Here is a 27,720-nt window from a genome sequence, read left to right as displayed (position 1 = left end):
TCAGCAGGTCTAGAGTCATCAAGGGAACTTTTCAAGGAGGAAGGTCTATTTGTAGAGGCCATCTCTGTGAGTAGAAACCTCCATTGCTAACCCCCCCGTGGAAGGGTGAGTTTGCCACAAAATTAAACACAGTCATTTTGAGAGTGTTCTGGAGATACCACTCAAAAAACTATGATGAGGACAGTAGATAGTCTCCACTCTCTTGCCCAATTGGCTGTGGTGCAGATGTAAGGATTTAATTATGGATTAAGCCTGAAAATTTGCAGATAGGATTTCCTAGGTCCTGGCATTCTGTTACCTCCAGGTGGAAATGTACTGAGGAAACTCCTGGAAATAGTGGAGATCTAGTTTAACTGTGTTGTGTATTATTTGATCAGAGATTTTGCTTGAGTTTTAGCAAAAGAGCTGCTTAAGCTCTGTGAAAGCTCCAAATGCATTTATTTATAAAGCATTAGGTGTTATTTAAATTTCAAAATTTCCATTACAGATATGAAATGTGTAGCCATGTCATCATTTGTTCCATGGAATATTTCAAAAGAACTCTAAGCAACTAACAGGTATGGGTTTGGAGGAATAACTGATAAATTTAAAGGTTTTCAAAGCACAGAGGTTTATGTGAGTCATAGGTCCTGTTTTCCTGCTGAATCTCTTTATGACATCATGTGATTCGAGAAGGATCTTAGTAAACTGAGCTGATGTTGAAATAACATGCGACAGTGTTGGTTATCAAATGGCCACGGTGTGGTTACTGCTTTGAACCCTCGTGACAACGTACACTCAGAACCATGGTCTTCATCTCTTTTGTGATAATAATAATAAGAAGAAAAATAAAGATTTGTAGATTGGAGCAGCAATAATGATTTTCTTTCCTGCCTGGTCTCAGTTTGATTGTAGACTGGACTAAATGAAATACATGCAAAGATTTTATGTTAAACATTGTTTAACACATTTGTTTGTTTGTGTTGTGTTGTGCTGTCATATTGTCATGTGTGGATGATTGCTGCCAATCATATTGTATGGTATCTTAAGTGTTAAACGAAGCAAATTTTACACACACACACACACACACACACACACACACACACACACACACACACACACACACACACACACACACACACACACACACACACACACACACACACACACACACACACACACACACACACACACACACACACACACACACACGTTGAATTTCTGTTTTGAATATAGGGATTTCAATATGTTAACTTTGAGCCTGTTGGAATTCCAGATAAAGAACTCTCACTGTGGTGATTGGTGATTTCCATTGACTTCAGCTTGTACAGTAAATGTTAAAAATGGGTAATTGCAATGGAGCTGATTTTGGCGGGTGGGTATTAATGGCAATTCCATACAGGAATAATAGATGGAGGCACAACACTGTTTAGTACCAAGTCCACCAAGTCCCACTTAGCTGTTGACCTCTTCCAAGAAGAATACCGCTGCTGAGGAATGCAAGAAATTGCAGATACAGGAAGCCTGAATGAAAAACAATAATTTACAGGCACTCAGTGGGACAATCATCATCTAAGGAGGGAAATGGACAGATGCCGTTTTGGGTTGGGGCTCCGTCAAAGGGAGGAGGGAGTTTCCTGGCCGAAAGTGGTGAAGGGAGGGTGATGCAAACGTTTGCAAGTGATAGCTGGATCTGTGTACGGAGCGGTTTCTTAGTAAGTTCAAGTTCAAATGTATTTGTCACATGCACTATAAGGTGCAGTGAAATGTCATTTACCCTGCAGCGTTACAATTCAAAATGTACACAAGACACAACATAATTCTACACAGACATCCACCACAGCATTCTGCACTGTAGGGGAAGGCATTACAGTTCTGACAGTCCTCCTCCTGACTCGGGTGAGGGAGAGAAGGGTGGAATAGTCACAAAGGGTGGAGATGATAGTTGGTGGAGAAGGCAAAGGGCTACAAATGGTGGAATATGATAAGAAGGAAAGATGATGAGTGAACTGTAGAAACAGAGGGAGCGATAGTGGGTAGATGGGAGGGTGGGATGTGGGGTATAGGAAACCCATCGGGAGTAGAGGTAAGTGATGAGCAGGGATAATATTGGCAGAGGGCATAGATGCTAAGATTTGATAGCCAAGTCAGCTCCTGCAGAACTATAACTGAAGCAGTTTATGTGGGGACAATCAGAAACTCATAAAATAACAAGTAGAAACTCTTTAGATCACATCCATGTGCACTCGGACTGTTTCAACAGTAGACAAACTGATGATATCACAGAATAAAGCATGGTTGGGGTATACTATCTGTCCGTGGTGGTTCCAAACCCAACCTAATCTTGTGCTTATCATTTTATAATTTCATAAAATAATATTTTTCTGTTATAATTTGCCATCTTTGTAAATATAACCATTTCAAATATGCCTTTAATCTGTTTGAGGATGAAAATATTGATCAAGACAGGTGGCACAATGGCACAGCTGATAGAGGCCTGGGTTCAATCCTGACCTCGGGTGCTGTCCATGTAGAGTTCTCACATTCTCTCTGGTGCGCTGGTTTCTAACCACATTTCAAAGACTTGAGGGTTTGTCAGCATGTTGGCCTCTGTAAATTTCTACTAGTGTGTAGGATGTGGATGTAAGAGTGGGATAAAATAGGAGTGTGAATAGGTGATCGATGGCCGCATGGACTTGGTGGGCAGAAGGGCCTGTTCCATGCTGTATCTCTAAAACTACATTAAGATCACATGTGGTAATGCCAAGCATATACCCCTGATGTGGATGATATACTGGGCTACACTGGTGAAGCATGGTATGACCCAACCCTCAACCAAACCTTTTATCTGAACATATACCTTACCTGATCCATCATGTAATCAGGTCTTGTTGGGGTCAGGGCTCAAACATTGAAAGAGGAATATTAAAGATTTGTAACTGCTGAGTCAACACATGTGCATAAGTTACATTACAAGCTTTAGTTATCTGGACCAGGGCAGGAGTTATTTGTTGATGCTGTTTGATCTGATCCTTCAGAATATGTGGAATTATAAGGTATGGGTGAAAGCCCAGCAGGGATGGATGGACTGGTTTTTGTTGTTAGTTGAGATGAGGCAAGACTAGTTGCTATGTAAATGGTAGAATTCATGGCCATCTAAGGGCACCCAGACATTCTGTGCAGTAATAGGCATTGCTGGTCTGAAACTAACTGCTGCATCTTCTTCTTCCTTGTCTTGTCTTAAGCTTAAGCTGAAGAGATACAGGAAGTCCTGTTTACCAGCTGCTATAAGACTTTATAATGAGCATAAATAACTGCACTTTTTTTAAATTAATTGTATTTTAACTTGTATTTTAACGTATTTTAACTTGTTATGTATGGAAGCCTTTTGAGGAAATGTGTGGTGTTATGTTTGTCTTGAAGCTGTCGTGGCACTGTAATTTCCTGAAAAGGATTATTAAAGGAATAATCTAAATCTAAATCTAAATCTAAATAAATTGTGCATCCACCATTTATTGCCTTAGATCACCACTATTCTTGACTCCTACTTATTAAAGGCTATTTCAAGAGCATTAAGAGACCTGATGTACATTTCCACCACGCTCTTAGCTTATTTGATGATTCTTTTTAATGAAGTTCTAACACAGAAGGGAGAGGTTAACAATCATAGCGTAAGGCTGTCCATTTTTCTGGCACACATTTGGAGAAATGTCTTGTGCTTGCGTGCCATTCGATAAAGAAAAATAAGCCTTTCTGATTGATGTATGGCAAGACATTCTTGCCATAGAGGGAGTACAGAGAAGGTTCACCAGACTGATTCCTGGGATGGCAGGACTTTTATATGAAGAAAGACAGGATAGACTCGGCTTATACTCGCTAGAATTTAGAAGACTGAGGGGGGATCTTATAGAAACTTACAAAATTCATAAGGGGTTGGACAGGCTAGATGCAGGAAGATTATTCTCGATGTTGGGGAAGTCCAGAACAAGGGGTCACAGTTTAAGGATAAGGGGGAAGTCTTTTAGGACCGAGATGAGAAAATCATTTTTTACACAGAGTGGTGAATCTGTGGAATTCTCTGCCACAGAAGGTAGTTGAGGCCAGTTCATTGGCTATATTTAAGAGGGAGTTAGATGTGGCCCTTGTGGCTAAAGGGATCAGGGGGTATGGAGAGAAGGCAGGTACAGGATACTGAGTTGGATGATCAGCCATGATCATATTGAATGGCGGTGCAGGCTCGAAGGGCCGAATGGCCTACTCCTGCACCTATTTTCTATGTTTCTACGTTTCTATGAGGGATCTAAGAAAGATTTTACTCATGACAGAGGGAGCCGATGAAATTTCAATGGCTTGTTCTCTACTGTCCATTATGACTCTGACTGTCCCATTGCCTTGTTTCCTCTCCGTCTTTCCCTCTATTCTTTGGTAAGCGTTGACTGCTTCTGCAATCATACTGTATCTCTTTGCTTCATAATTGTATTTGAGTATTCTTTGTTTTTTTTATTTTAACATTTAGTCACTGAGCAAAGTCAAAACAGAGATTAATTACATTTTTAGATATTATTAAGACCAAGGGATGTGGGGTTGGTGCAGAAAAGGGTTGTTGAAGTAAAAGATCAGCCATGAGCAGCTACAATGGGCTGAATGGCCTATTTCTGTTTGAGTTTGTGAAAGGCACATGGCACTTTGAATAGCGCCTGTATGAAGTCACTGGAAGTGAACTGAACACATTGGTTAAAAAAAAAAAAAGCAATTGCCAGCATTTGAAAACAAATGTGTTTTTGCATTTACTGTATGTGTGGCTGACTGCAATATTCCATGTGTCCATCTGAACCCTCTGATGATCCTGAGATGTAGCTGGAGCTCACTTTCATAGTTATAAGTGAAGTACGTCCATCAGGTCCAACCAATAACAGTTCTTTGTCTAAAATGCTTTAAACAACTGGCTACAGTGATGCCTGAGCCTCCTCAAACTCTAATGTATAGTCACCTCAAGGAAACCGACCTTCTCTCTGCAGACCTGTGTCTGATGTAAAGATTCTGCCATCTGGACTGCTCCCTCATGATGCCATCACAGCGTGTAGTTGAGAAGCAGCCTGTTCCCGACAGTTTTGTGCTTTGTATTCATTTTGGGATTTGGATATCGTTGACCTTGTGATGGTAAAAGGTCGCTGATGAAGCAGAAAAACAGATTAATTGGATCTAGAATGCATGTTGTGATGTCCAGGGGGCTGGGTGGAGTGACTTGTAGCAACCATACTTATCATCCTTTGCAAGAGAGATGACTCCAAACACTGCACTCATTTCCCATTGATGCCAACTGGCTTCTGTTTTACTAGAGCACTTTGCTGCCATATTCGGGCAAGTGCTACCTTTATGTCAATGGGGGTCACTATCACTAAATCTGGAATACACCTCTTTGGTGCAAGTTTGGACCAAGGCTGTGATGATGAATGGAGCTGAGTGGTCCTGATAAAAACCAAGCTTTGGGCATTGGTGAACACGTTATTCATGAGCAATACTGCTTGGTAACATCGTTGATGATTTCCATTTCTTCCCCGATGATTAAGAATTGAGTGATTGAGTGGGTATTAACCAAATTAGGTTTCACATACTTGGGGCATTTTTCACAATGTCCTAAAGAAGCCAGAATGTAAGTTTATTGGATCAGGTGGCCAAAGCTGGAGCATAGTCTTCAGTACTACAGTTGGAACTAGTGGCGGCGCGGCTCTGGCTGCAGCGGCTCTCCGGCAGTCCTGTTTGTTTTGTGTTTTTTGGGTTGTTTATTTTCGTTTTGGTTAGTCTAGTTTTGGTTTTTAGTTTCTGTTTGGAGGGGGGGGGTTGAAACGGGGCTTGCTGTCTCTCCCTGCGGGGGAATGCGACTTTTATGTCGTATTCCCCTTCTCTGCCTCCGTCTGCGCTGAGGCCTAATGGCGGAGCTGGCGACCTCGAGGCTCAGGAGGCAGAGCCCGCCAGGACTCGCACTGAGCTCGCTCTCGTGAGGGCGGCCCGGCTCGGGGCTGGAACAGGGCTTCCGTGAGGGGCTGTGACGCTACCGTGAGGACGGCCGGCCCGAGGAAGGAACGGTGCTCCCGTCGGAGTGGCAGAGCTCGGGGAGGTACGGCGTTCCCAGCCCGAGGGAGAAGCGGCGCCCGGTCGGGGCGGCCCAGCCCGAGGGAGGAGCGGCGCCCAGTCGGGGCGGCCCAGCCCGAGGGAGGAGCGGTGCCCGGTCGGGGCGGCCCAGCCCGAGGGAGGAGCGGCGCCCGGTCGGGGCGGCCCAGCCCGAGGAAGGAGCGGCGCCCAGTCGGGGCGGCCCAGCTCGAGGGAGGAGCGGTGCCCGGTCGGGGCGGCCCAGCCCGAGGCTGAGACGGTAACGGCACTCACGTGAGGGCGATCCGGCTCGGGGCTGGAACGATGCTCCGGTGGCTTGCACGGTGGTCTGGCGGCGGTGACCTGAGTCCGGGGTTCGGCCGCGGGCCAGCGGCTGCGTCAGCAGGACTGGTGAGCGGCAGCTTCGACCACCCCGGGCCGCGGTGTTTGAGCCGCGGGACAGTCGTAACATCGCCCGGGGGGTATCGCCTCAGCGCAGAAGGAGAAGAGGAGGGAAGAGACTGGAGACCTAAGACTTTTGCCTCCATCACAGTGAGGAGATGTTGGGTGGACTCACTGTGGTGGATGTTAATATGTGTTTATTGTTGTTTTTTATTGTATTGTATTGTATGTATGACTGCTTCAATTTCGTTCAGACTTCGGTCTGAATGACAATAAAAGGCTATCTATCTATCTATCTATCTATCTATCTATCTATCTATCTATCTATCTATCTATCTATCTATCTATCTATCTATCTATCTATCTATCTATCTATCTATCTATCTAACATTGTATTGTTCCACAGCTTGTAACCAGTCCTCTTAGCTCTGATTACTTTGGTTTTATGACGTGCCATTAATTTATGTGGATTTAACTCCTGCACCAAATCCCAAACCAATTGGCTACTGTGGTTAAAACTACTTCCCTAATGTAGGTGCGCACATGCACATTAACAACACATCCTTATCACCCCGTCTCTGACTGTCACATTGTTGGTCATGATTCAGCATTGAATGAGCAGCATCTCTTCTATCTATTAGAAGGATGAAAGCCCATTGTATTTCCTGTTCCATGGCTACTGATCATTTCTCTCCCTGGTTGTTGCATGCTCACTGACTTACATTGACTTCTGTTCCAGCAATAACTTCATGTTAATATTCCTCTCTGGATTTAACCCACTTCCATCCAATTTCTATAGCCTTCCCCAGTCCCATGACCTTTTGAATTCTCTTTTTTGGTGAGTCCCTCTCTAAATGGAGCTACTTTTAAGATGTTTTCAGCTGATGTCACTAGTCTCTAGAATTCCCTACCTATAACCACCATACCTCTCTCTCCATCTTTGACACTTCTGGTAACTTATCTCTTTCACAAAGCTGCTACCTTGTACAGCGCCAGAGACCTGGGTTCGATCCTGACTATGGGTGCTGTCTGCACAGAGTTTGTACTTTCTCCCCGTGACCTGTGTGGGTTTTCTCCGAGATCTTTGGTTTCCTCCCACACTCCAAAGACATACAGGTTTGTAGGTTAATTGGCTTGCTATAAATGTAAATTGTCCCTTGTGTGTGTCGGACAGTGTTAGTGTGCGGGGATCGCTGGCCAGCATGGACTCGGTGGGCCGAAGGGCATTGTTCTTCAAGTGCTAAATGCATTTTCCCATGACATCCTTGAATTTTTTAGTTATTAATTTACTGAGGTTGTCTGTAAACTCATTTTAGAATATCACAGTCCCTGGAAACGACAGCATCAATTGCATACATTAATTCCTATTGCATACCCTGAGCACCCAAGACCATTCAATAATCTCACACATTTTTTAAATTAGCTGTTATTTTTCATCATTAGTGATATGGTTTTTATAAATCTACTAACCAACGTGGGGGCACAAAAGCTTTGCATGCTTACTCACCAAATGACTGTTTTTTCCTTAGCCTGAAAATACATTTTTTGTTACTGATTTCATGGTTTGTTTAGCCATTGTAACTTTTCAGTGTTCACTCTACGAATAAATTAAATGTTTAAACATTGCTTCAAATGATAAAGAATAGTAAGATTAAACGAGAACTTACCAGTTTGAAGTTTGATCTGTATTTTATGAGGAGGAACGTTGAGGGAATACGTGAAGAACCCGCTTACGACGCATGCGTGTCATCCTTCAAAGCAGCGGTGTGAGGTCACAGAAACACTATAATGACCTAATATAGTAAGATTATCAAAGAGATACCAGTTTAAGATATGACTAATCGAGGGTGGGAGCGGAGGGCACGTATTCCCTCAACGTTCCTCCTCATAAAATACAGATCAAACTTCAAACTGGTAAGTTCTCGTTTAATCTTACTATTTTACTTCGGAGTCACGTGAGTGACTACGTGAAGACTTCAAAGCTCTGTGACCTCATGCCGTGGAACGAGTCCATGCTTCACAACTGCCTTGGTTGTGGGGAGAATGATAACATCATTAAACATAATACGATATTGAAACGCAACTGTAAAATATTAATTCCAATTATTGCCCCTATTTATGCGGTGAATTATATGCAGAACTTAAAATTGTTTCTGCAATTCTTCCAGGTTCAATAACTGGTTTGTTATAAAGTCGTTGGATAGTTTCCTCCGTTGACCATTCTACTGTCTTGAGGGTTTTGTCCATTGGTACGTCCAGCTTCATAGCTGCCAATGTAGCTGCAGCCCTGATGGAGTAAGATTTAATTTCTCCTTAGAGTCCACTCCAGCCTTTGTCAGGACTAGCTTAGCCATTTAGAGATGATCTGGACTGTCACTGTTTTGAGTGGCTATTAGTAGCTGATAAACGTGACATTTCTTCCCTCTGATGATCTAGCATACTTCATGTATGATAGTAAATGAGTTATAATACAGCAACGACCATCTGTCGTATAGGCTCTGTACTTTGTTTTTAGGCCTGCTGACCCCTGTCTGTTCGGTTTGACCCTTTGATTGATGTGACAGGTTTAATTCCCTGATGAAATCATCATGTTGTCCAGCCTTAGTTTCTGTAGTGACTGGACTCTTTGCGCCGTGACCAAGGCCATCAGCATGACTGTTTACATAGTCAGTTTCTGTAATGACAGAGCTGTAGCTGGAGACCAGTTTCTTAACTTGGTCAGCACAAAAACTCACATCCCATATATGAATGTACCTAGTTCTTGGGGATTAATTTTAACATGCCCTTAATGAGTTTTGTTACCAGTGTGTGTGTCCCCACAGAATGTCGCTCTGTACCTTCGACAGGTATGTAGACAGAGCACTCCTGGCGCAATTATGGTACTATGACTAAGCCTCTCATCGTAATGGAGGCTTGCCAGGAATTCCAGAACAGATGGCTGTTTATAGATCTGTGGGTGATAATGGTTATGAACGTACTTCCTATTTCTAGAGAATACCAAGTACTGTTGAATGAGTGGACTGTCTGCGACCCGCTGAAAAGATTCCGCCTATGGTCTGTCAGTCCTAGGTGTACAAGAGGTGCTTTCAATTGTACAATAAATAGGTTAATATAGATAGTAACATGGGTAACTCTCCATGCCTTCTGCCTTCTACCACCGTTGTTTATAATCTTATATGGCTGCAGGCAATATCATTTCGTTCAGACCTAAATGTCTGAATAAAATAAGAATTCAATTCAATTTACAAATAGAGTTGGCCAGATAGTCACGTGGTGTCGGTAAGTTTCTACCCATAGTTGACATACTACTCCCGGTGTCCATAAAACTGATCACTGTTAATGTTAGGTTATGACCATGCCTAACAAATGTACCCACATCTAGCGCCATAGTGGCGTCAGTCGGTTACTTCATTAGCCTGTCAGAATGACCCATAAATTGTTTGAATGACGCGTGACTGCGTTCAGAATTAGATAATGTCTGATATTATATGCTTCAATTTGTTGCTTCTTTGTCTGAATGACGTTCAGTTCAGTACATGCTGAACTAAGGAGCAAGTAATGAATACCTCCACATTCTATATCAGTGGTTTGGGAGGTTCCAGGTTTGCATATAAGGCCAGTGCATCCTGGTGAAGTAGTGTCATGTTTATTTCTAATAGTGCGGCCGTTAATATCCCGCTGATAGGACTTTAGAACTTTCTTTCGGTTCAATACCTTGTCCTGTTATGTTTTTGGTTACTGCTAAGACTAAAGAATCCAGCAGTCCAATACAATTCCTGATAGATAGCATTCCCATCTCAGGATTACACAGTAATGTCTGTTCCAATAATGTCTGTTTCAGGGGAACAAAAGCACACCTGTGAGTAAGGCTAACTGGTCAGATTTGAAGCCAGCATCCTGACCAACGTGTCTCCAAATACTTCAGTTAACACTGGCCACATTCAGAGCCCCACAATTTCCTGGAGGTAAATGTCTTGCCAACACCTCAGCAAAGGTATTGGCTTGCAGGTGATGTGTAGACATGTACTTTTATCCAACTGCTCCTGCCGACCTTCGTGCTCTCGGGCACTAGTCGCACGCAGTTTTTGCCGCAGCCGGTCCCCATGCCTACGGGCACTGGTCGCTCCCGGCCGCCCCATATAATTGTGCCGTTGCTCGCAGTCCCGGTACTCCCCGGCACCTGTCGCTGACGGCCCAACATGCTGCAGCCACTCGTACCAGTTTCCCAGCTCCGCGAAAGTGGCCGCTGCTGGCTGCGCTATATCCTGCAGCTGCTCTTCCTTACTTCGGTATCGGTAAGTATTATCCGGAGGCTGTTTCTCCACATCACTTTCGCAGTGATGTACTTTGCGCTTTGCCTTCCCGCCCGGTCTAGGATTTGATTTTCCCGGCGCGGGGTTTAAATCCGGCAGAGCTGATGTCTCCATACAAGTTGCCTGTGCCAGCAGCTGCTGCTGCAGGTCCCCGGCACCTTCGCCACTGACGTCCTGCAGCTTCTTTGCAGCCTTTCTACGCGTTGCTCTGTCCATTTCCTACACAGGGTGAAATGCAGAGTCCACTTTCTCCCCTCCTTCAGGGTTATGTAAACCTGTGCCTTGGTCAGGGTCTGACCAAATTTGGTCCTGCCCACTCTCCTCCGAGGAGTAAGAGATATCTTGCGGCCCCACACGGGGTACCGCTGTGGGACTTACCTTTTGCCCACTGTGGCTAGCCTCCATATTTCTGGGACTGCCACCATGGAGGAGCTCCTCCAGCCGTTTTGGTGTGATTTGCACTCACTCCCCTTTCGGGAGATGGTGGTGCTGATTCTTTCTTTCTTCCACCCGTTTTGGTGTGATTTGCACTCGCTCCCTTATTGGGAGATGGTGGTGCTGATTCTTTCTTTCTTCCACCCGTTTTGGTGTGATTTGCACTCGCTCCCTTATTGGGAGACGGTGCCTCTCGCTCCCTGCTGCTCTGTCCGCACGTGGCTGCTCCACAAACCCCTCCAACCGACCCCCAGCGCGCACGGGCAGTTGGTCGCTCGCGGCTATTCACAGTCGGACTCCTCGAAGTCAACGACTCTGATTATGCCGACCTCTCCCGACCAGCCGGGGCCGGCGCCGGCGCGGGAGCGAAGTTGGGAGCAAAAATCGGGAGGGAAAGTCGGGCGCGAAAAACCGGGAGCAAAAGTCGGGGGGGGGGGTAAGTCTGGCACAGCTATTCCCATTACGGGAGTTCGGCCTGTTGCTGCTGTCTGTCCCCCCCCCCCCCCCCCCCCAGCCTCTGCGGTGCTCCAGCGGCTCCAGCGGGCCCAACGTGTACTCAGTGCTCTCTCTCGGGCACTGACCGCTCGCCGCTATTTTTACACCTGCGGAACCCCTGCTCCAGCGACCGTTGTCCTGGCGCTAAAGTCGGCTCCGTTCCTGTTTAAAAGTAATTAACGGGCCCCGGCAAATCTGCAGACTCTCCCCAGCCAGCGTCATCAGCCTTCTAGATAAAAAAGGGTAAGTAAAGAAAAACGAAGTTCCCTTACGTTCCTGTTGCAGGTTCAACCCCTGCCGATTTGGAGGAACGTCCTTCCTCCAGCGTACTTCCTTCAGAGTATTTAATAGTTCAAATATGTTATTCCTTCTTATTAAGAGTTGTAGAAGATTACTTCTCATTTTGGCATCAGGGCTGAACCTATTGAAGTGAATCTCAATGGAATAAAATCAGACAGCTTCTACAAGAGTTAGACTGCAGCCAAAATCATCTCCAGGAATATTTTGTAAATTAAATATGATGTTCCAGTGATCATAGCACTAAGGAATCAGACAGTATGTGCAGGAAGGAACTGCAGATGTTGGTTTAAACTGAAAATAAACGCAACATGCTTGAGTAACTCAGCATCTCTGGATAGAAGGAATGGATGATGTTTCGGGATCAAGATCTTTCTTCACCTATCCATGTTGCCCAGAGATGCTGCCCGATCTGCTGAGTTACTCCAGCACTTTGCGTACTTTTGTGTATTAACCAGCACCTGCAGTTCTTTGTTTCTACACCTGATGTAAAGGTTGCCGATCTACACAGTACCAATCACAATGTTTATTGGATGAGCACACAGTCCTGAAATTTCATGAATTCCAAACACTATCTGAAGAAAGCCTCTGTTAATAAATGTCAGCGGAAACGCCAGAGATGGTGCATGTCCCGCTGAGTTACTCCAACATTTTGTGTCCAACTAAGGAATTAGATAGCCTCTAGCACTGGGAAAAATAATCTAGACTTGATTATAACCCATCCCTCCTCAACTCTGAAGGTTGGAAAGAGTTGGGGTGAGATGACATTGTTCCTAATACATGGATGAGCATGCAGCCTTTTGCAGTAGAGACACTGGAAAGTGTGAGTTTCTGCAGTGGAATGGCAAGGCGGTTAATTAAATAACACATTCACTGCTAATTAGTTTTTCCAGGGGTAAAGAAACTGGTAGGAGTCAATACAACACATGCAATATATCTTTCAGCACCACTTGTGGATTAGGAGGCACATCAGTCAGTGTGCTCTCAATGGAAGTATCAATAATCCAGGCATGATTGCAGGTGCCTCATGCCTCCGAGTGGTGACTATCTTTGCCCCAAATTATCTTATTTGCTGCCTCCTGCCATTATGATTTCGTCCTGCTGCCACCAAGGCTAGCTATTTACCTGATTTTGAATGGGAAAAGGAAGTAAAACAGTGCTAATGGAGTTGTGCCATTGAGATCATTAGTTTAGTTTAGAAATACAGCGCGGAATATGCCTTTCAGCCCACCGAGTCCGCACCGACCAGCGATCCTTGCACACAATCCTACACAGACTAGGGACAATTTACATTTATACCAAGCCAATTAACCTACAAATCTGTACGTCTTTGGAGTGTGGGAGGAAACCAAAGATCTCGGGGAAAACCCACGCAGGTCATGGGGAGAACGTACAAACTCTGTACAGAAAATCACCCATAGTCAGGATCGAACCCGGGTCTCTGGCGCTGTAAGGCAGTAGCTCTACCACTACACCACCACGCCTCCCAAAATCGGTGCTCAATTTTGTGCTTGACCCTTCCTGCCTTGCTGTTAATGTCATGCATATAGTGTATTGAGGTAACAAAGATCCTGAATGAACTGCTATCAGATTATGTTTTAAACTGTATATTATTTCGATATTTCTTGCTTTTTTCCACATAATCCATGTTTTCTCTATCTGATTACTCTAAATCTGCCTATAAAACCCATGCTGTCCATTCCAAAATCGTAGATTTTAGGTTTCTTAAACTCATTCCAAAGCAAATGAATTTTTTTGGGTGAACAAATATCCTTAAAGTGAAGATTGATATGTCTTCACAAGTGTATCTGGATTATTTTTTCATATAATTTAATACATCAAAAAGGAAAGGGTTGCAACATGTCAGAAAATGAGTATCTTGCCCAACTGCCCAAGAAGTTGAATGGTTCTTTATATGGAAGAGGATTTATACTGCCATATTTTAGTTTAGTTTAGAGATACAGCGCGGAGACAGGCCCTTCAGCTCACACAGAGTCCACACTGACCAGCGATCTCTGCACATTAACACTATCCTACACCAGGGACAATTTTTACATATAGACCAAGCCAATTAACCTACAAACCTGCACGTCTGGAGTGTGGGAGAAAACCAAAGTTCTTGGAGAAATCCCACGCAGGTCACGGGTAGAACGGACGAACTCCGAAATTGAAAAAATTCTCAAATATATTAGAATAAGCTTTCTTTTAGTTTTGGAAATTGCATGAGCAAATGTGAGAACCAACAGTATTTAACAGAAGAATTGACCTGCTGTGCATAGCAAACAGGAATTCAAGATTAAATGTCTAAACAAAGTAGGGATGAGAAGAAGGATAATTAGACTAAAGGACACTAACATTCTGATTGTATTTTAAATTTTTTATTGATGTTGGCATGTGCTTTGCAAAACAGGAAGTTCATTTTTTATCTGTACTTCTGTCTATCTTATACAATTGGCAAGATTATCAGTATAATTTACCTGGGACCAGGGGAAAATAAGTGTTCGGCACGGACATGGAAGGCCGAGATGGCCTGTTTCTGTGCTGTAATTGTTATATGGTTATATGTAAATTCAAGTTTCAATGTATTTTTCATTCCATGGGAATTTGATGCCTGAAGGACTCAAATTTATCTTTAATTAAATTGGGATAATTTGGGACTGTAAGACACCAGAGATATGTGAGGTTAAAGAGGATAGCAATTTGCAGCTACTTAATATTTGTAACCATAATTATTTTCTATCTTGGTGTATTTTTAAGATATGTTGCATTTTCAGGAAATTATTTTGTTGTGCATTGTAGTATAGAAATAATTTGATTATGGTTTCAAAATGCAAATTCCCTTTGGAGTTTATTATTTGTTATTGCATATATCATTTATTTTATTTTGAAACAATATGCTTCAAAACTTTGTAATGGATAATGGCAATAGCATTGGAATGCTGATATGGGTAGATTGAAATTTGTTAATCCAACATAGAAAATCTAAAAGAAAAATCATTTTTCAAAACACCTCCTTGGAATGAGAACATGTTGACGGGGCCGGCATTTATTGGCCTTCCTAAGAGTCTGTTGTACTTGGCCTTTAATTTGATAGGACATCACAGAGGGCAACCAAATGCCAATTTTGTTGGTGTGGAACAGGGGTCAGGTAAGAATGGAAGGATCCCTTCCAGAATGAGCCAACAGTGTACTAGCAACAGTCCAACAGTGTCCTGAGAATGATTTTCATCCTCTCCCGGTAGATAATATTTATTTCTAAGTTATACCGTAACAATATGTAAATATTTATTTCCATGGTGCAATTTGAACAAATATTTTCTGGATTATTTGCCAGTAAAATGACCACTACACTAATCCCATCATTAATTTGAAGGGTTTGTGATTTGCTTTCTCTCTGCCTTCAACTCTGCAGGATAATTGGCTTCTGTAACTTGTCCCTACCTAGTGTGCAGGACAGAACTAGTGGGCAGGTGATCTTTGGTTGGTGTGGACTTGGTGAGCCAAAGAGCCTGTCTCCATGCTGTATCTCTAAACAGCATATAATCTTGTACTTTGCAATTAATAGTACTTCATAAAGTTTCCAAACATTTGCACATTTCCCTTCTGGATTTGTGAGAATTCTTCAACCAAAAAGTCTGACAGTCTAATGTGGAAAAAATGGAACTGCAGATGCTGGTTTTCAAAAATATGTTTCCATCAAGATCACAATATGTTGTGGTAGCTCACACAGAGATTGGTGAATCTCTGGAATTCTCTGCCACACAAGGTAGTTGAGACCAGTTCATTGGCTATATATAAGAGGGAGTTAGATGTGGCCCTTGTGGCTAAAGGGATCAGGGGGTATGGAGAGAAGGCAGTTACAGGATACTGAGTTGGATGATCAGCTATGATCATATTGAATGGCGGTGCGGGCTCGAAGGGCCGAATGGCCTACTCCTGCACCTAATTTCTATGTTTCTATGTTTCTATGTTTCTATGTTTCCCCTTGAGTCATTTGTGACCTTCAATTAATTTCTGGACCTTAGATGTTTACAGGTAAATTATTTCAATAATTAAAATTAAAATATAAAAACTGTTTTAAAATATCTGGTCATGGACACTTAAAGCAGTTTAAAACAGAACAGTTAAAATACTAACATGACATTCTAGAGATAGAGCCTCAGATCCACCGAATGATGCCTAGTAATAGTTTGTATGGAAAAACATTGAAATTAATGCAGTGCCATGCTGTAATGGCAGAATGTGTCGATGGTTTCTCCAGCATTACAATCACAAAGACTGGGGGAAAAGTGTATCCTGACCCTTAGTTGTTTGTGTTTCACTCATGAACTCAGCGGACCCCTCTCCCTGCTGCTATGCCCACACTTGATTCAAATTTATTTCTGATTTATGGACAGAATCATCAATGAGCCCATTTTCCAAATTTATAATTATTTAAATTAAGTTAGTTGAGTTTAGTTTAGAGATACAGCACAGAAACAGGCCCTTCGGCCCACCGAGTCCACAACGACCAGCGATCCCCGCACATTAACACTATCCTACACACACTAGGGACAATTTACACATAGACCAGGCCAATTAACCTACGTACCTGTACGCCTTTGGAGTGTGGGAGGAAACCAAAGATCTCGGAGAAAACCCACGCGCTCACGGGGAGAACGTGCAAACTCCATACAGAGAGCACCCATAGTCGGGATCGGACCCGGGTCTCTGGCGCTGCAAGCACTATAAGGCAGCAACTCTACCACTGCGCCACCTTGCCACACAATATTTCTGATTTCTGATTATTTTATTTCTCTGAAATTATTATTTGACATTTTTTCTAAATTCAAGTTGAAAAAGAGTATTGTTTTCTGAAATTTCCCAGAGTGGATCACAAGCTGTACTATTGATGTGATTTCATTTCATGTTGTGTTTGGTTTCTTGTGTCTGCTGCTGTTTGTCTGGGCTGTTTGTCTGATGTATGAGGCTATCCGTTTACTTGCCCAAAACTATGCGTAGATTATGCATCCAAAATGCCGCCACATTGATGCCACCTCTCTATTAACAACTCCCACCAGTTTCAGATGTAGCCAACCCATTGCACCAAATCCTTTGTAAAGTTATAATTTTATCATTCTAAGCTGTTATAGGTCCAACTGCTTTATTTCACCTAGACTTCAGTGTCAATTCATTGATTGAACTATTAAAGGTGGAACCTTAGCAAATGACTAATTCAGTTCATTTAAGGTAGACATAAATGCTGGAGAAACTCAGCGGGTGCAGCAGCATCTATGGAGCGAAGGAAATAGGCAACGTTTTGTCTACCTTCGATTTTCCAGCATCTGCAATTCCATCTTAAACAATTCAGTTCATTTATACAGGTTTGTGCTGGTGTCATTGGCACTTCTTGTGAATTAATTTCTTAATTTCTGCACTAGGTGCCAAAAACCATCAGTATTCGATAATTCTCAAAATAAATATGCCATTTGATACCAATACTATGCTGCCTCTTAAATTTTATATGTGAAAAAGCCTAAATTGATGTGTTTATAGATACAGGAAACACCTTTAGAAAAGATCTTTACACAACAATCAGTTGCACACCCACCATTTAATTTCGATTGGAAATTGGAAAAATTGGAATGATTATGGTTGACCACTAGATGGTGCCAATGAACTATACTATGGTCTCATATTACCCAACAAAAAAAGTAACACAACACTAGATTGACTGTTTTTATACAGGTATGAGTTTTTATAATGAGATGTACTATGGTATAATGAGGGAGAGTGAAATGTGCCACGTAGCCTAGCCACTGTAGTGGCTCAGGAGGGAGGTTTGGGGGTGAACCAGTTACCCAAGTGCCTGAGGTCAGAGCCATAATTGGGCATTCTGCTGTTTTGCTGATTGGGCACTCTTCTAGTCAATGACTGCAGCAGGATGAATGAACAGAAGCAGTAGTGAATGTGCATTTAGATACCTAGTTCTCCTAATTTGAGGAAGGACATCCTTGTGATTGAGGCAGTGCAGCGTAGGTTCACGAGATTGATCCCTGGGATGGCGGGATTGTCATATGAGGAAAGATGGAAAAGACTAGGCTTGTATTCACTGGAGTTTAGAAGGATGAGGGGGCATTTTATAGAAACATATAAAATTATAAAAGGACTGGACAAGCTAGATGCAGGAAATATGTTCCCAATGTGGGGCGAGTCCAGAACCAGGGGCCACAGTCTTAGAATAAAGGGGATGTCATTTAAGACTGGGGTGAGAAAAAACGTTTTCACCCAGAGAGTTGTGAATTGATGGAATTCCCTGCCACAGAGGGCAGTGGAGGCCAAGTCACTGGATGGATTTATGAGAGAGTTAGATAGAGCTCTAGGGGCTAGTGGAATCAAGGGATATGGGGAGAAGGCAGGCACGGGTTATTGATAGGGGACAATCAGCCATGATCACAATGAATGGTGGTGCTGGCTCGAAGGGCCGAATGGCCTCCTCCTGCACCTATTTTCTATGTTTCTATGTTAACACGTGTAAAATAGAGGTCAGAGGATGGTTTGAGCACATTAGGGATTTATGTTTGTTTTCTTTTTTTCACAACAATCAAATCAAAATTTAAACTCAAATTCAAATCATATATAATTTTTTTTTGAATCTTTGTATACAAGGAACTGTAGATGTAGGTTTACACATAAAGGCACAAATTGCTGGAGTAACTCAGTGTGTCAGGCAGCAACCTTGGAGAACATGGATAGGTGACGTTTCTGGCTGGGACCCTTCTTCTATTTGATTGCGGGGAAAGAAAGCTGCAGGAGGCAGAGCAAATCCTAGCAGGTGATGGGGTGATACCTATACTCAGTGGCGGACTGGCCAGGGTGTCAGCTTGCCTGATGGCAAGTGGGCCCCTGATGGCAAGTGGGCCCCCTATATCAAGTGGGCCCCTGATGAAGTGGGCCCCCTTTGTCTCCTGGCAACCAATATTTTTAGACCCAGTCCGCCACTGCCTATACCGAGAGGAGGTGCAGGTGATGGGTCCTATGACACCAGGGGGAACGCATGTTTACGAAAGAAAGAGGTCGAATGGAAAGCCTCATCTTGGGAGCAAATGCTGCTGAGAGAGAGAGAAATTAAGAATAGGGGATAGCTTCTTTGCAAGAGGCCGGTTGGGAGAGGTGTAGTCCAGATAACTGTGGGTGTCGGTGGGTTGCCTCCACAGCATCTGCTCCCAAGATGAGGCTTTCAATTTTAGGACATCCGAGATTTCCTCTTTCTTTAGTTCTTATATTTCCAAGGTCAATTAAAGGAAGTATGTAACAATAGAGGCACGTACATTATGGAGGTAAAGTTTCTTGCTTCTTTGCCAGAAGGATGGGGAAGTCTGAGAAAAGTAGCGTGCACACACTAAATATTACGTTTGGCGTTTTGGGAGCACTTTGATGAATACTAAACCACCTCTGAAAAAGTCAACTATCCTATTTTATCTAAGAGCATGATTAAACACGGGCATTTGAATGTCCTGTATAGGAAAGAACTGCAGATGCTGGTTAAGATCAAAGATAGAAACAAAATGTTGGAGTAACTCAGCGGGGTCTCGAGCCGAAACGTCACCCATTCCTTCTCTCCAGAGATGCTGCCTGTGCCACTGAGTTACTCCAGCATTTGGTGTCTAGCATATGAATATCCAGTTGTCTTGAGTACTTTCTTTAATATATTTATGCATGGCAATACTTTCTTGGAAAAATCTGTATCTTACTTTTTTCTCAAACATATCACACTAAGTTATCTATGATGCTTCTTCTTTCAGTTTTAAATGCACCATCATTTAAAAATGTGCAGTATAAAAATTCTACAAGTATGAGACCCTTAATAATGTGGAAGTGTCTTTTAGTTCAGATTATAACATTAGAGCAATTTTTATCTTGTTTATCCATGAAAATGGAACATGACCTCAACCTGGGCACATAATTAGCACACACACATAGAAACATAGAAACATAGAAAATAGGTGCAGGAGTAGGCCATTCGACCCTTCGAGCCTGCACCGCCATTCAATATGATCATGGCTGATCATCCAACTTGCACGTCCAATATTTACCTCATTGGCTGCACCCACCGTCCTTCATGGCTGATCTTCTTGAACATCTGAAAATATATTATGTCCTAATGGCAAAATACTGATTCCAAAATTGTCAAATATGGTCTACTATTATTAGAGTTACTGATTTCCCCAAACATTTAGGAATCCCCCCCCGCCCCCACCCCCACCTCACCTAGTAGACTCCCATTCTAGTCACAAACTAAATATTCTGTTGAAAAAGTGATTGTAATGCTCGAGAGACAACCTGAATAAAACAACAGTGAGAACTTATTGAGCAAGTTTATTTTATTCCAGTATGATTTACTGCTATCTTCAGTTTATCTTATTGGGGTGCCACAGCTTTTTTTTTCTTAAATCAAAATCTTTTTACTTAGTTTTCAGGACATAACAAAGTGCAAAGTTGTCTATTTGTTACAGACAAAGTGTACGAAAAGAATAAATAAAAAACACCTTATGCTAACATATAACAAGACAACAACAATAAAAGAAAAAATAATCCCTCCTCAGTCACTGCCAGTGAGCATATGCAAATATCAGCCTGTCACAACAATAATCCACGATAAATGAATGGGTAGACTGTTAAGCTGTTAAACTGTGCTTGATGATCAAGCATTTATAAAGTCTGGAATGCATTTAAAAAAAGGTCCCCACACTTTCTGAAACCTTCCATTTGAATGTTGAAGTGAGTACCTGATTTTCTCGAGCTTTAGGCAGGACATAATATCTGTCAGCCATCCGTCCACCTGAGCAGGATTGTTCACCGAGCCAGAAGAGAAGCAAAAGATATAGTGCGGCATTTATCTGCAGTTAATCGAACCTCCTCACCAGTGACCCCAAAAAGAGCGATTAGAGGCTTTGGTTCCAATTTGATGTTTAACACCACAGCTTATTTTGCCTTCGTTATGGGGTGACGGATGAGTTTTCTAAAATAAAGACATACTCCTTCTTGTTTTCTCTGACTGTTTGCATTGGGAGAATGTTTGACTGGTTACCAAGATAATGCATTTCACATTTGTGCAGAACACAATATCCATGGCAAAACCTGATGAATATGATTATTTTGAAACTACTTAAGATGGTTCGTATCATGTTTTATATCATTAGTAGATTGTTTGGTCACATGGGCGGCAACATATTAAACATATGCTGGGCCGTTAGGTTGAATTTTAGCTGACATCCCAACTATTTACAGTGGGTGAGTTTGTCAGCCTTAGCTTGGCCTAGATTTCTCCAGGTCCACAGGATAATCGTATAGCGAGGCACTAACAGCGATCTGCAGCTCTCCAGTATATTCCTTGACAAAGGAAGCAACATTTAGTAAAGGGAACACAAAGAAAGAAAATCCTTATTACTGTTATTTAATCTCAATCTTCATTTAATATATTTACATCACTCATATTTTTTGTGCATCAATTTGTCTTTGAGTGAGATACACCTTCTAGACTAATGATTAATTCAGCTTTAAATTTAACTTTTGTTTCAATCTAAAGATCTCAATCTGGGATGCCTTTAGTTATCACACATGGAATAACCCAATTTTCTTGTCTCAGGTGATGTGGGTGTGTAACTTGTGCCGAAAACAACAGGAAATCCTCACAAAATCAGGGGCCTGGTTCTACAGCAGTGGATCAAACACAACACAGGAGGCTGATCTGACAGAGGCCACAGAGGGACTGGTCCACACAAATGAAGAAGCGCCACAGGAGAAGAAAGCAAAACTACAGGAGCATTCCCAATTCCAAGGTCCTTTACCCTCAGGGGACATTTCTACACCAGCGTCAGACAAAAACAAACCTCAAGGGCTCACGCGACAAGATACAATCAAAAATGGTTCAGGGGTAAAGCAGCATTCAATGCAGACTGCCAGTGAGATCCCCATGGACAGGTATGATGCTTGAATTAAACTCATGTCTTTGCAAAATAGTGTCTGCATAATTTCTGTTCTGTGTAGGTTGACAAATGTTTGTGTTTTCCCACCGTCTTCATTATAGGAAATCATTAAGATGATTTCAAATTAACTACTGAGCAGGTATCCAGAGAGACATGTTCTGTCTTAGGATGAGTGGAAAATGCAGATTGTTAAATTTAGAACCCCAGCAAATACCAGGCCAAAAAATTCATTTTGTTGACATTATCGCCAATGTTGGAAAAAATAACCTGTTGCTTATTTTTGTAAAAAATGTGTATGACATTTTCTGGTTCATTACACAAGAGAAAATTGAGGAAGTAAGTTGCAAACACTGCAAAACTGTCCTTATCATACTAACATTCCCCATCAAATGGCTTGCTCATGTGTGTTGAATGTCACTATTGGTGCAGACTAGATCTTAAAGGAATGCTCATGATAATTAATTATTTGCACTGGCATATCGAAGGCAACATTTTATCTATTCAACTGACCAGTGCATTAAGTCCATTATTCGAATAATTAAGAAATGTGTCTATCTTATTTTCTTCCTTTTATGTCAGTAATGGGTGATGCTTGTTAGAAATCTAAGCTGAAATAAAATGGAAACATATGAAACTAGTTACTTTTTTCCAAGATTAAAAGATTTATTGTCTAGAAAGATAATTTCAATGCAAACTGCAAAGAAGTGTAAAATATTCCCATGAGTTTATTAGATTTGTGTTTGCTTCTTTTAAAACGTAATGCTTTTGAGGAGAAAATGAAAATATCCGCTTTTTTGACCTGCCCTTTCCCCCTTTTCTGAGTTTCATTATTTGAAGAAGAATTTGCTGGTATCATTCCTAACAGTGTGAAGTGAAGAGTAAAAGTACTGCAGATGCAGAAATCTCAATTATAAAGGGAAAGTGCTGACACACTTGGCAGGGCAGACAGCATCAGTGGAAAGAGAAACAAATTTAATGAACAAAGTCAATGAGGGTCGTTGACTTGAAGTGTTGACACTGTTGCTGCCTCGCATGTTGGGTATTTCCAACACGTTCAGTTTCTATTGGTACATGAAATGTTGGCGAACTGACTCCGAGAAGCATTGACACATTATTGTCAACTTACAAGTCTTTTACTTAGTGCTGGGTTTGAGCTTGCTGATGGTGTGTGAAGCATTGTACATCATGGAGAGGAAAGAAGCAGTAGTGGTCTATCAGACCTAAACAGTTAGCTGGTCATTGTGGGGCAGTGGTGTAGTCTAATTCCGTTGAATCACTATCTTAGTGAATCTTTTGAATCATTTAATTTTGTTGCAAGTAGAGTCTAAACAAGGTAATTTCACTTTTCTAGGTGCAGGAAGACACAATAGAAATTCCGTTGCATAATGCTCTTTATTTCAATGCTGTGCATAGGATTTTCTTTTTTGCATTGAATTTCAAGTCAATTTTGAGTCAATTGTGTACCTCGATGTGATTTCTGCAACAACCTACACTGCCTGTCTTTCAAGGTTATTTTGAAATGTTGAAAAATTTAGATTGTATTTTATTTGATCTCCATATCATCAAATACCTGTGCTATTAATTGAGATATGGAGCGTTTTGTAATATCTCCTGCATATAATCTGCTTACATACAAAATGGTGTTTGGCTCTTCAGGCTCATGCCAGATCAATTGACATACTGTTTTAGTAATGCACTGTGTGAAGGTTTCATTTAAGTGCAATATGTCGGATATTCATTCTGTTGCGATCAAGCAACAATACCTTAATAATCAGGAAAAAAAATTGTTGTAGTTATGAGTACGTTTTTTCAATGTAAATCCTATTAATTTTGGGTGGAAAAAAAATGCTGCTTTTGAAGGGTTTTTTGTATTGAAGTCACGTTCCTTGGCCATTGAGTCTGTGTTGGCCATTAAGCACCTTTTTACAATAATTCCACTTTATTCTCTCCATATTTTCATCAACTCATAAGATCATTAGGAACATTAGAATTAGGCCATTCGGCCCATCAAGTCTACTCCACCATTCAATCATGGCTGATCTATCTCTTCCTCCTAACCCCATTCTCTGCCTTCTCCCCATAACCTCTGACACCTGTACTAATCAAGAATCAATCTATCTCTGCCTTAAAAATGTCCACTGACTGGGCCTCCACAGCCTTCTGTGGCAAGGAATTTCATAGATTCACCACCATCTGACCAAATAAATTCCTCTTCATTTCCTTCCTAAAAGAGCATCCCTTAATTCTGAGGATATGACCTCCAGTCCTATACTCTCCCACTGGTGGGAACATCCTCTCCACATCCACTCTATCCAAGCCTTTCACTTTTCTATGTTTCAATGTTCCCCCTCATTCTTCTAAACTCCAGCGAGTACAGGCCCAGTGCCGACAAACGCTCACCATAGGTTAACCTACTCATTCCTGGTAGATAACTCCCTATAGTTTCTACCACTCACTTACAGACAAGGGGCAATTTACTGAGTTCAATCAACCTACCAACTTATTGCTGTTTTCTTTGTATTTTCTCTATATTTGGTTGGTTCTGCGCTAACATAACAGAAGATGTCACATGGCAGGCAACACAGTGCTGCAGCAGGTAGTACAGCTCTCCCACAGGTTGGATTCTGACCTTCAGTACACTTCACCCTGTGACCATGTGCGTTCCACCCAGATACTCTGGGCTCCTCCCATATCACAAAAACATGTTGGTGAATTAGTCAATGTACCTCTCTCCAGCCATAATCCTGCTGGATTGACCCTCTGCCCCTTCAATGGCATTTACATCACAGTTCTCAGAACGACAACACTGTCAATGTTGCAGCATGTATAAAGAAATATGTCACATTTCCCAATGTGGTATTGATATGAGTATTGGTTTGTTTCATTACGGGCGCTGATATAATTAAACAAAATTTAGTGATTTAGTACAAATGAGTACAAGCAAGCCATACACAAGTATAACCCCACAGTGGGGTCACAGTTTAAGGATAAGGGGGAAATCTTTTTGGACCGAGATGAGAAAAACATTTTTCACACAGAGAGTGGTGAATCTCTGGAATTCTCTGCCACAGAAAGTAGTTGAGGCCAGTTCATTGACTCTATTTAAGAGGGAGTTAGATGTGGCCCTTGTGGCTAAAGGGATCAGGGGGTATGGAGAGAAGGCAGGTACAGGATACTGAGTTGGATGATAAGCCATGTTCATATTGAATGGCGGTGCAGGCTCGAAGGGCCAAATGGCCTACTCCTGCACCTATTTTCTATGTTTCTATGTTTCTATAACAGGTTGTGCAAGGAAAAAAAATAACATACTGCAGAATATAGTGTTACAGCACACAGAGAAATGAAGATACATAAAGTGCAAGGCATGCAATGAGGGAGGTTGGGAGATTGGGACTACACCATTAGTTTATGAGATTGATTCAGTTTGCTAATAACAGTGAGATATGAACAGTTTCTGAATCTGTGGTAGGTGCTTTTGGAGAGGGGAGAAAAAGAATGACCAGGATACAAGTTGTGCTTGATTATGTTGGCTGCTCTTCCGAGGCAGTGAAGTGTACATGAAGTGGATGGTGGGGTGGGGGTTGAGATGATGTGTGTTGGTTTGGGCTGGATCATTAAATCTCTGCAATTATTTGCAGTCATGAGCAGAGCAGTTGCCAAACAAAGTTGTGATGTATTCCAATAGAATGCTTTCTACGGTATCTCTGACGAAATTGGTAAGAGTCATTTGAGACATGCCACATTTCCTTGTCTTCTGAGTAAGTAGACACACCAGTGGGCTTTCTTGGCCACAGTGAACAGTGCGTATGTGTGACTCACTCCTGATTATATCACCAAGTAAGTTCATTATGGAATGGTGGCTAGTCCAGAGTGAAATATGAATGCATGTTCAGTCCCAAATGGCAAGCTGGGACTGTGCAAGAAAAAAGCAATTCTGCAATTTGAAAAAAATCATAGTTCCCCTCTGTTTTGGATATTACATGCAAGGAATTTTCTCTCCTTCCCCTGTTGTGTGAAATATCTGGTGATGACACAAAGTGGAGGCAGGCAGATCATCAGAATTGTGAACCAATCAATGATGGTGGAAAATTACTGCATAATGTTACAGCTGGTGGAGCCGATGCCTCCCATGCCGGTGACCCAGTGCAATCCTGACATTGAGTGCTGGCTGTGCACAGTCTGCCTATTCTCTATGCGAATGCAGGTTTCCTTGGGAATATTTTGGTTTGTTCCCACATCCCAAAGATGTGCTGCTTGGTAGGTTTATTGGCCACTGTGAATTGCCCCTGGTGTGTAGATGAGGGGGGAATTGATAAGATGAATACAGAAGGGGGAGAATTTAAAATAAAAACTAGGATTACTGTGGAATTAGTGCAACTGATGGTTCAGTGGGCACAATGGGTCAAAGGGCCTGTTTCCATGCTTCATCTTTCTGGGACTCTCACAAAAGGTTGGAAATTCTAACGTTAATGTGGTGATTCCAAATAAACTTATAGAAATAGGTTATTAAGTATCTGCATAATAGCACGTTGCTATTTTCATTGTCATTTATTAATTATTACAGGTATCGGCTTTTGTAAAAATGCAACAGCAATAGGTTAAAAACCTGCAACACCCTTCTCCAAATGCATGCACATATACGTGTGTATATATATGTAATATACATGCACTCTCCCTCTCCCTCTCTCTCTGCCCCTGTCTCCCTCTCCCTCTCCCTCTCCCTGTCCCTCTCCCTGTCCCTCTCTCCCTCTCTCTCTCTCTCTCCCCCTCTCTCTCTCTGCCCCTCTCCCTCTCTCTGCCCCTCTCCCTCTCTCTGCCCCTCTCCCTCTCTCTGTCCCTCTCCCTCTCTCCCTCTCTCTCCCCCCCTCCCCCTCCCTCCCCCTCTCTCTCCCTCTCTCTCTCTCCCTCTATCCCTCTCCCTCTCTCTCCCTCCCTCTATCCCTCTCCCTCTCTCTCCCTCTCTCTCTCTATCTCTCTCTCTCCCTCTCCATCTCCCTCTCTCTCCCTCTTTCTCCCTCTCTCTCTCCCTCTCTCCCTCCCTCTCCCCCTCTCTCTCACTCTCTCCCTCTCTCAACCTCTCCCTCTCTCCCTCTCTCCCCCTCTCTCCCTCTCCCTCTCTCTGCCCCTCTCTCCCTCTCCCTCTCTCTGCCCCTCTCTCCCTCTCCCTCTCTCTGCCCCTCTCTCTCACTCTCACTCTTTCTCTCTCCCTCCCTTTTTCTCTCCCTCTCCCCCTCTCCCATTTTCTCTCCCTCCGTCTCCCTCTCTCACTCTTTCTCTCTCTCTCCCTTTTTCTCTCCCTCCGTCTCTCTCTCTCTCTCTCTCTCTCTCTCTCTCTCTCTCTCTCTCTCTCTCTCTCTCTCCCTCTCTCTCTCTCTCTCACTCTCACTCTCTCCCTGTCTCTCTCCATCGTTCTTTCCCTCCCCCCTCTGTATTGGTCTGACATTTATTTGCCTATTATTCCGTTTGAGATATACCTTACAGACGTGAAGACGTACTGTATGTTCTTTTCCTTTTCCACAGCGTTTCCCTCCTCCCGTGGTCTGATTGCGTCTTGAGGCCTGATTGCTGGGAGTCAGATGTGCTTGAATTCCTGATGAAAAGCATCTAGCCTGTGTTTGTTTAATAAGCATTCAGATATTAGAAATCTGTGACTGCTCGATGCTGCAGCTGGGAATGGGAAACCCTCTCTGCTGCAAAGCATTATTGCTACCGTCAGTAATGGTGTTTAAAATGCTTAGCTT

The 27,720-nt window shown here is 42.5% G+C and overlaps 1 protein-coding gene across 2 annotated transcripts in view; it reads left to right on the top strand.

Moving 5' to 3' along the window:
* rims2 (regulating synaptic membrane exocytosis 2) overlaps positions 1 to 27,720 on the top strand; it is a 922,071-nt gene that overhangs the window by 296,678 nt on the left and 597,673 nt on the right. For both annotated transcript variants that reach the window (XM_033018897.1, XM_033018898.1), the window contains exon 4: positions 21,640 to 21,974. In XM_033018897.1, the coding sequence (XP_032874788.1) occupies positions 21,640 to 21,974 (335 nt within the window). The remainder of the gene's footprint in view (positions 1 to 21,639; positions 21,975 to 27,720) is intronic.

The sequence above is a fragment of the Amblyraja radiata genome, chromosome 4 (genome assembly GCF_010909765.2).
Source record: "Amblyraja radiata isolate CabotCenter1 chromosome 4, sAmbRad1.1.pri, whole genome shotgun sequence".
NCBI lineage: Eukaryota > Metazoa > Chordata > Chondrichthyes > Rajiformes > Rajidae > Amblyraja > Amblyraja radiata.
This window is presented reverse-complemented; position numbering and strand designations above follow the sequence as displayed.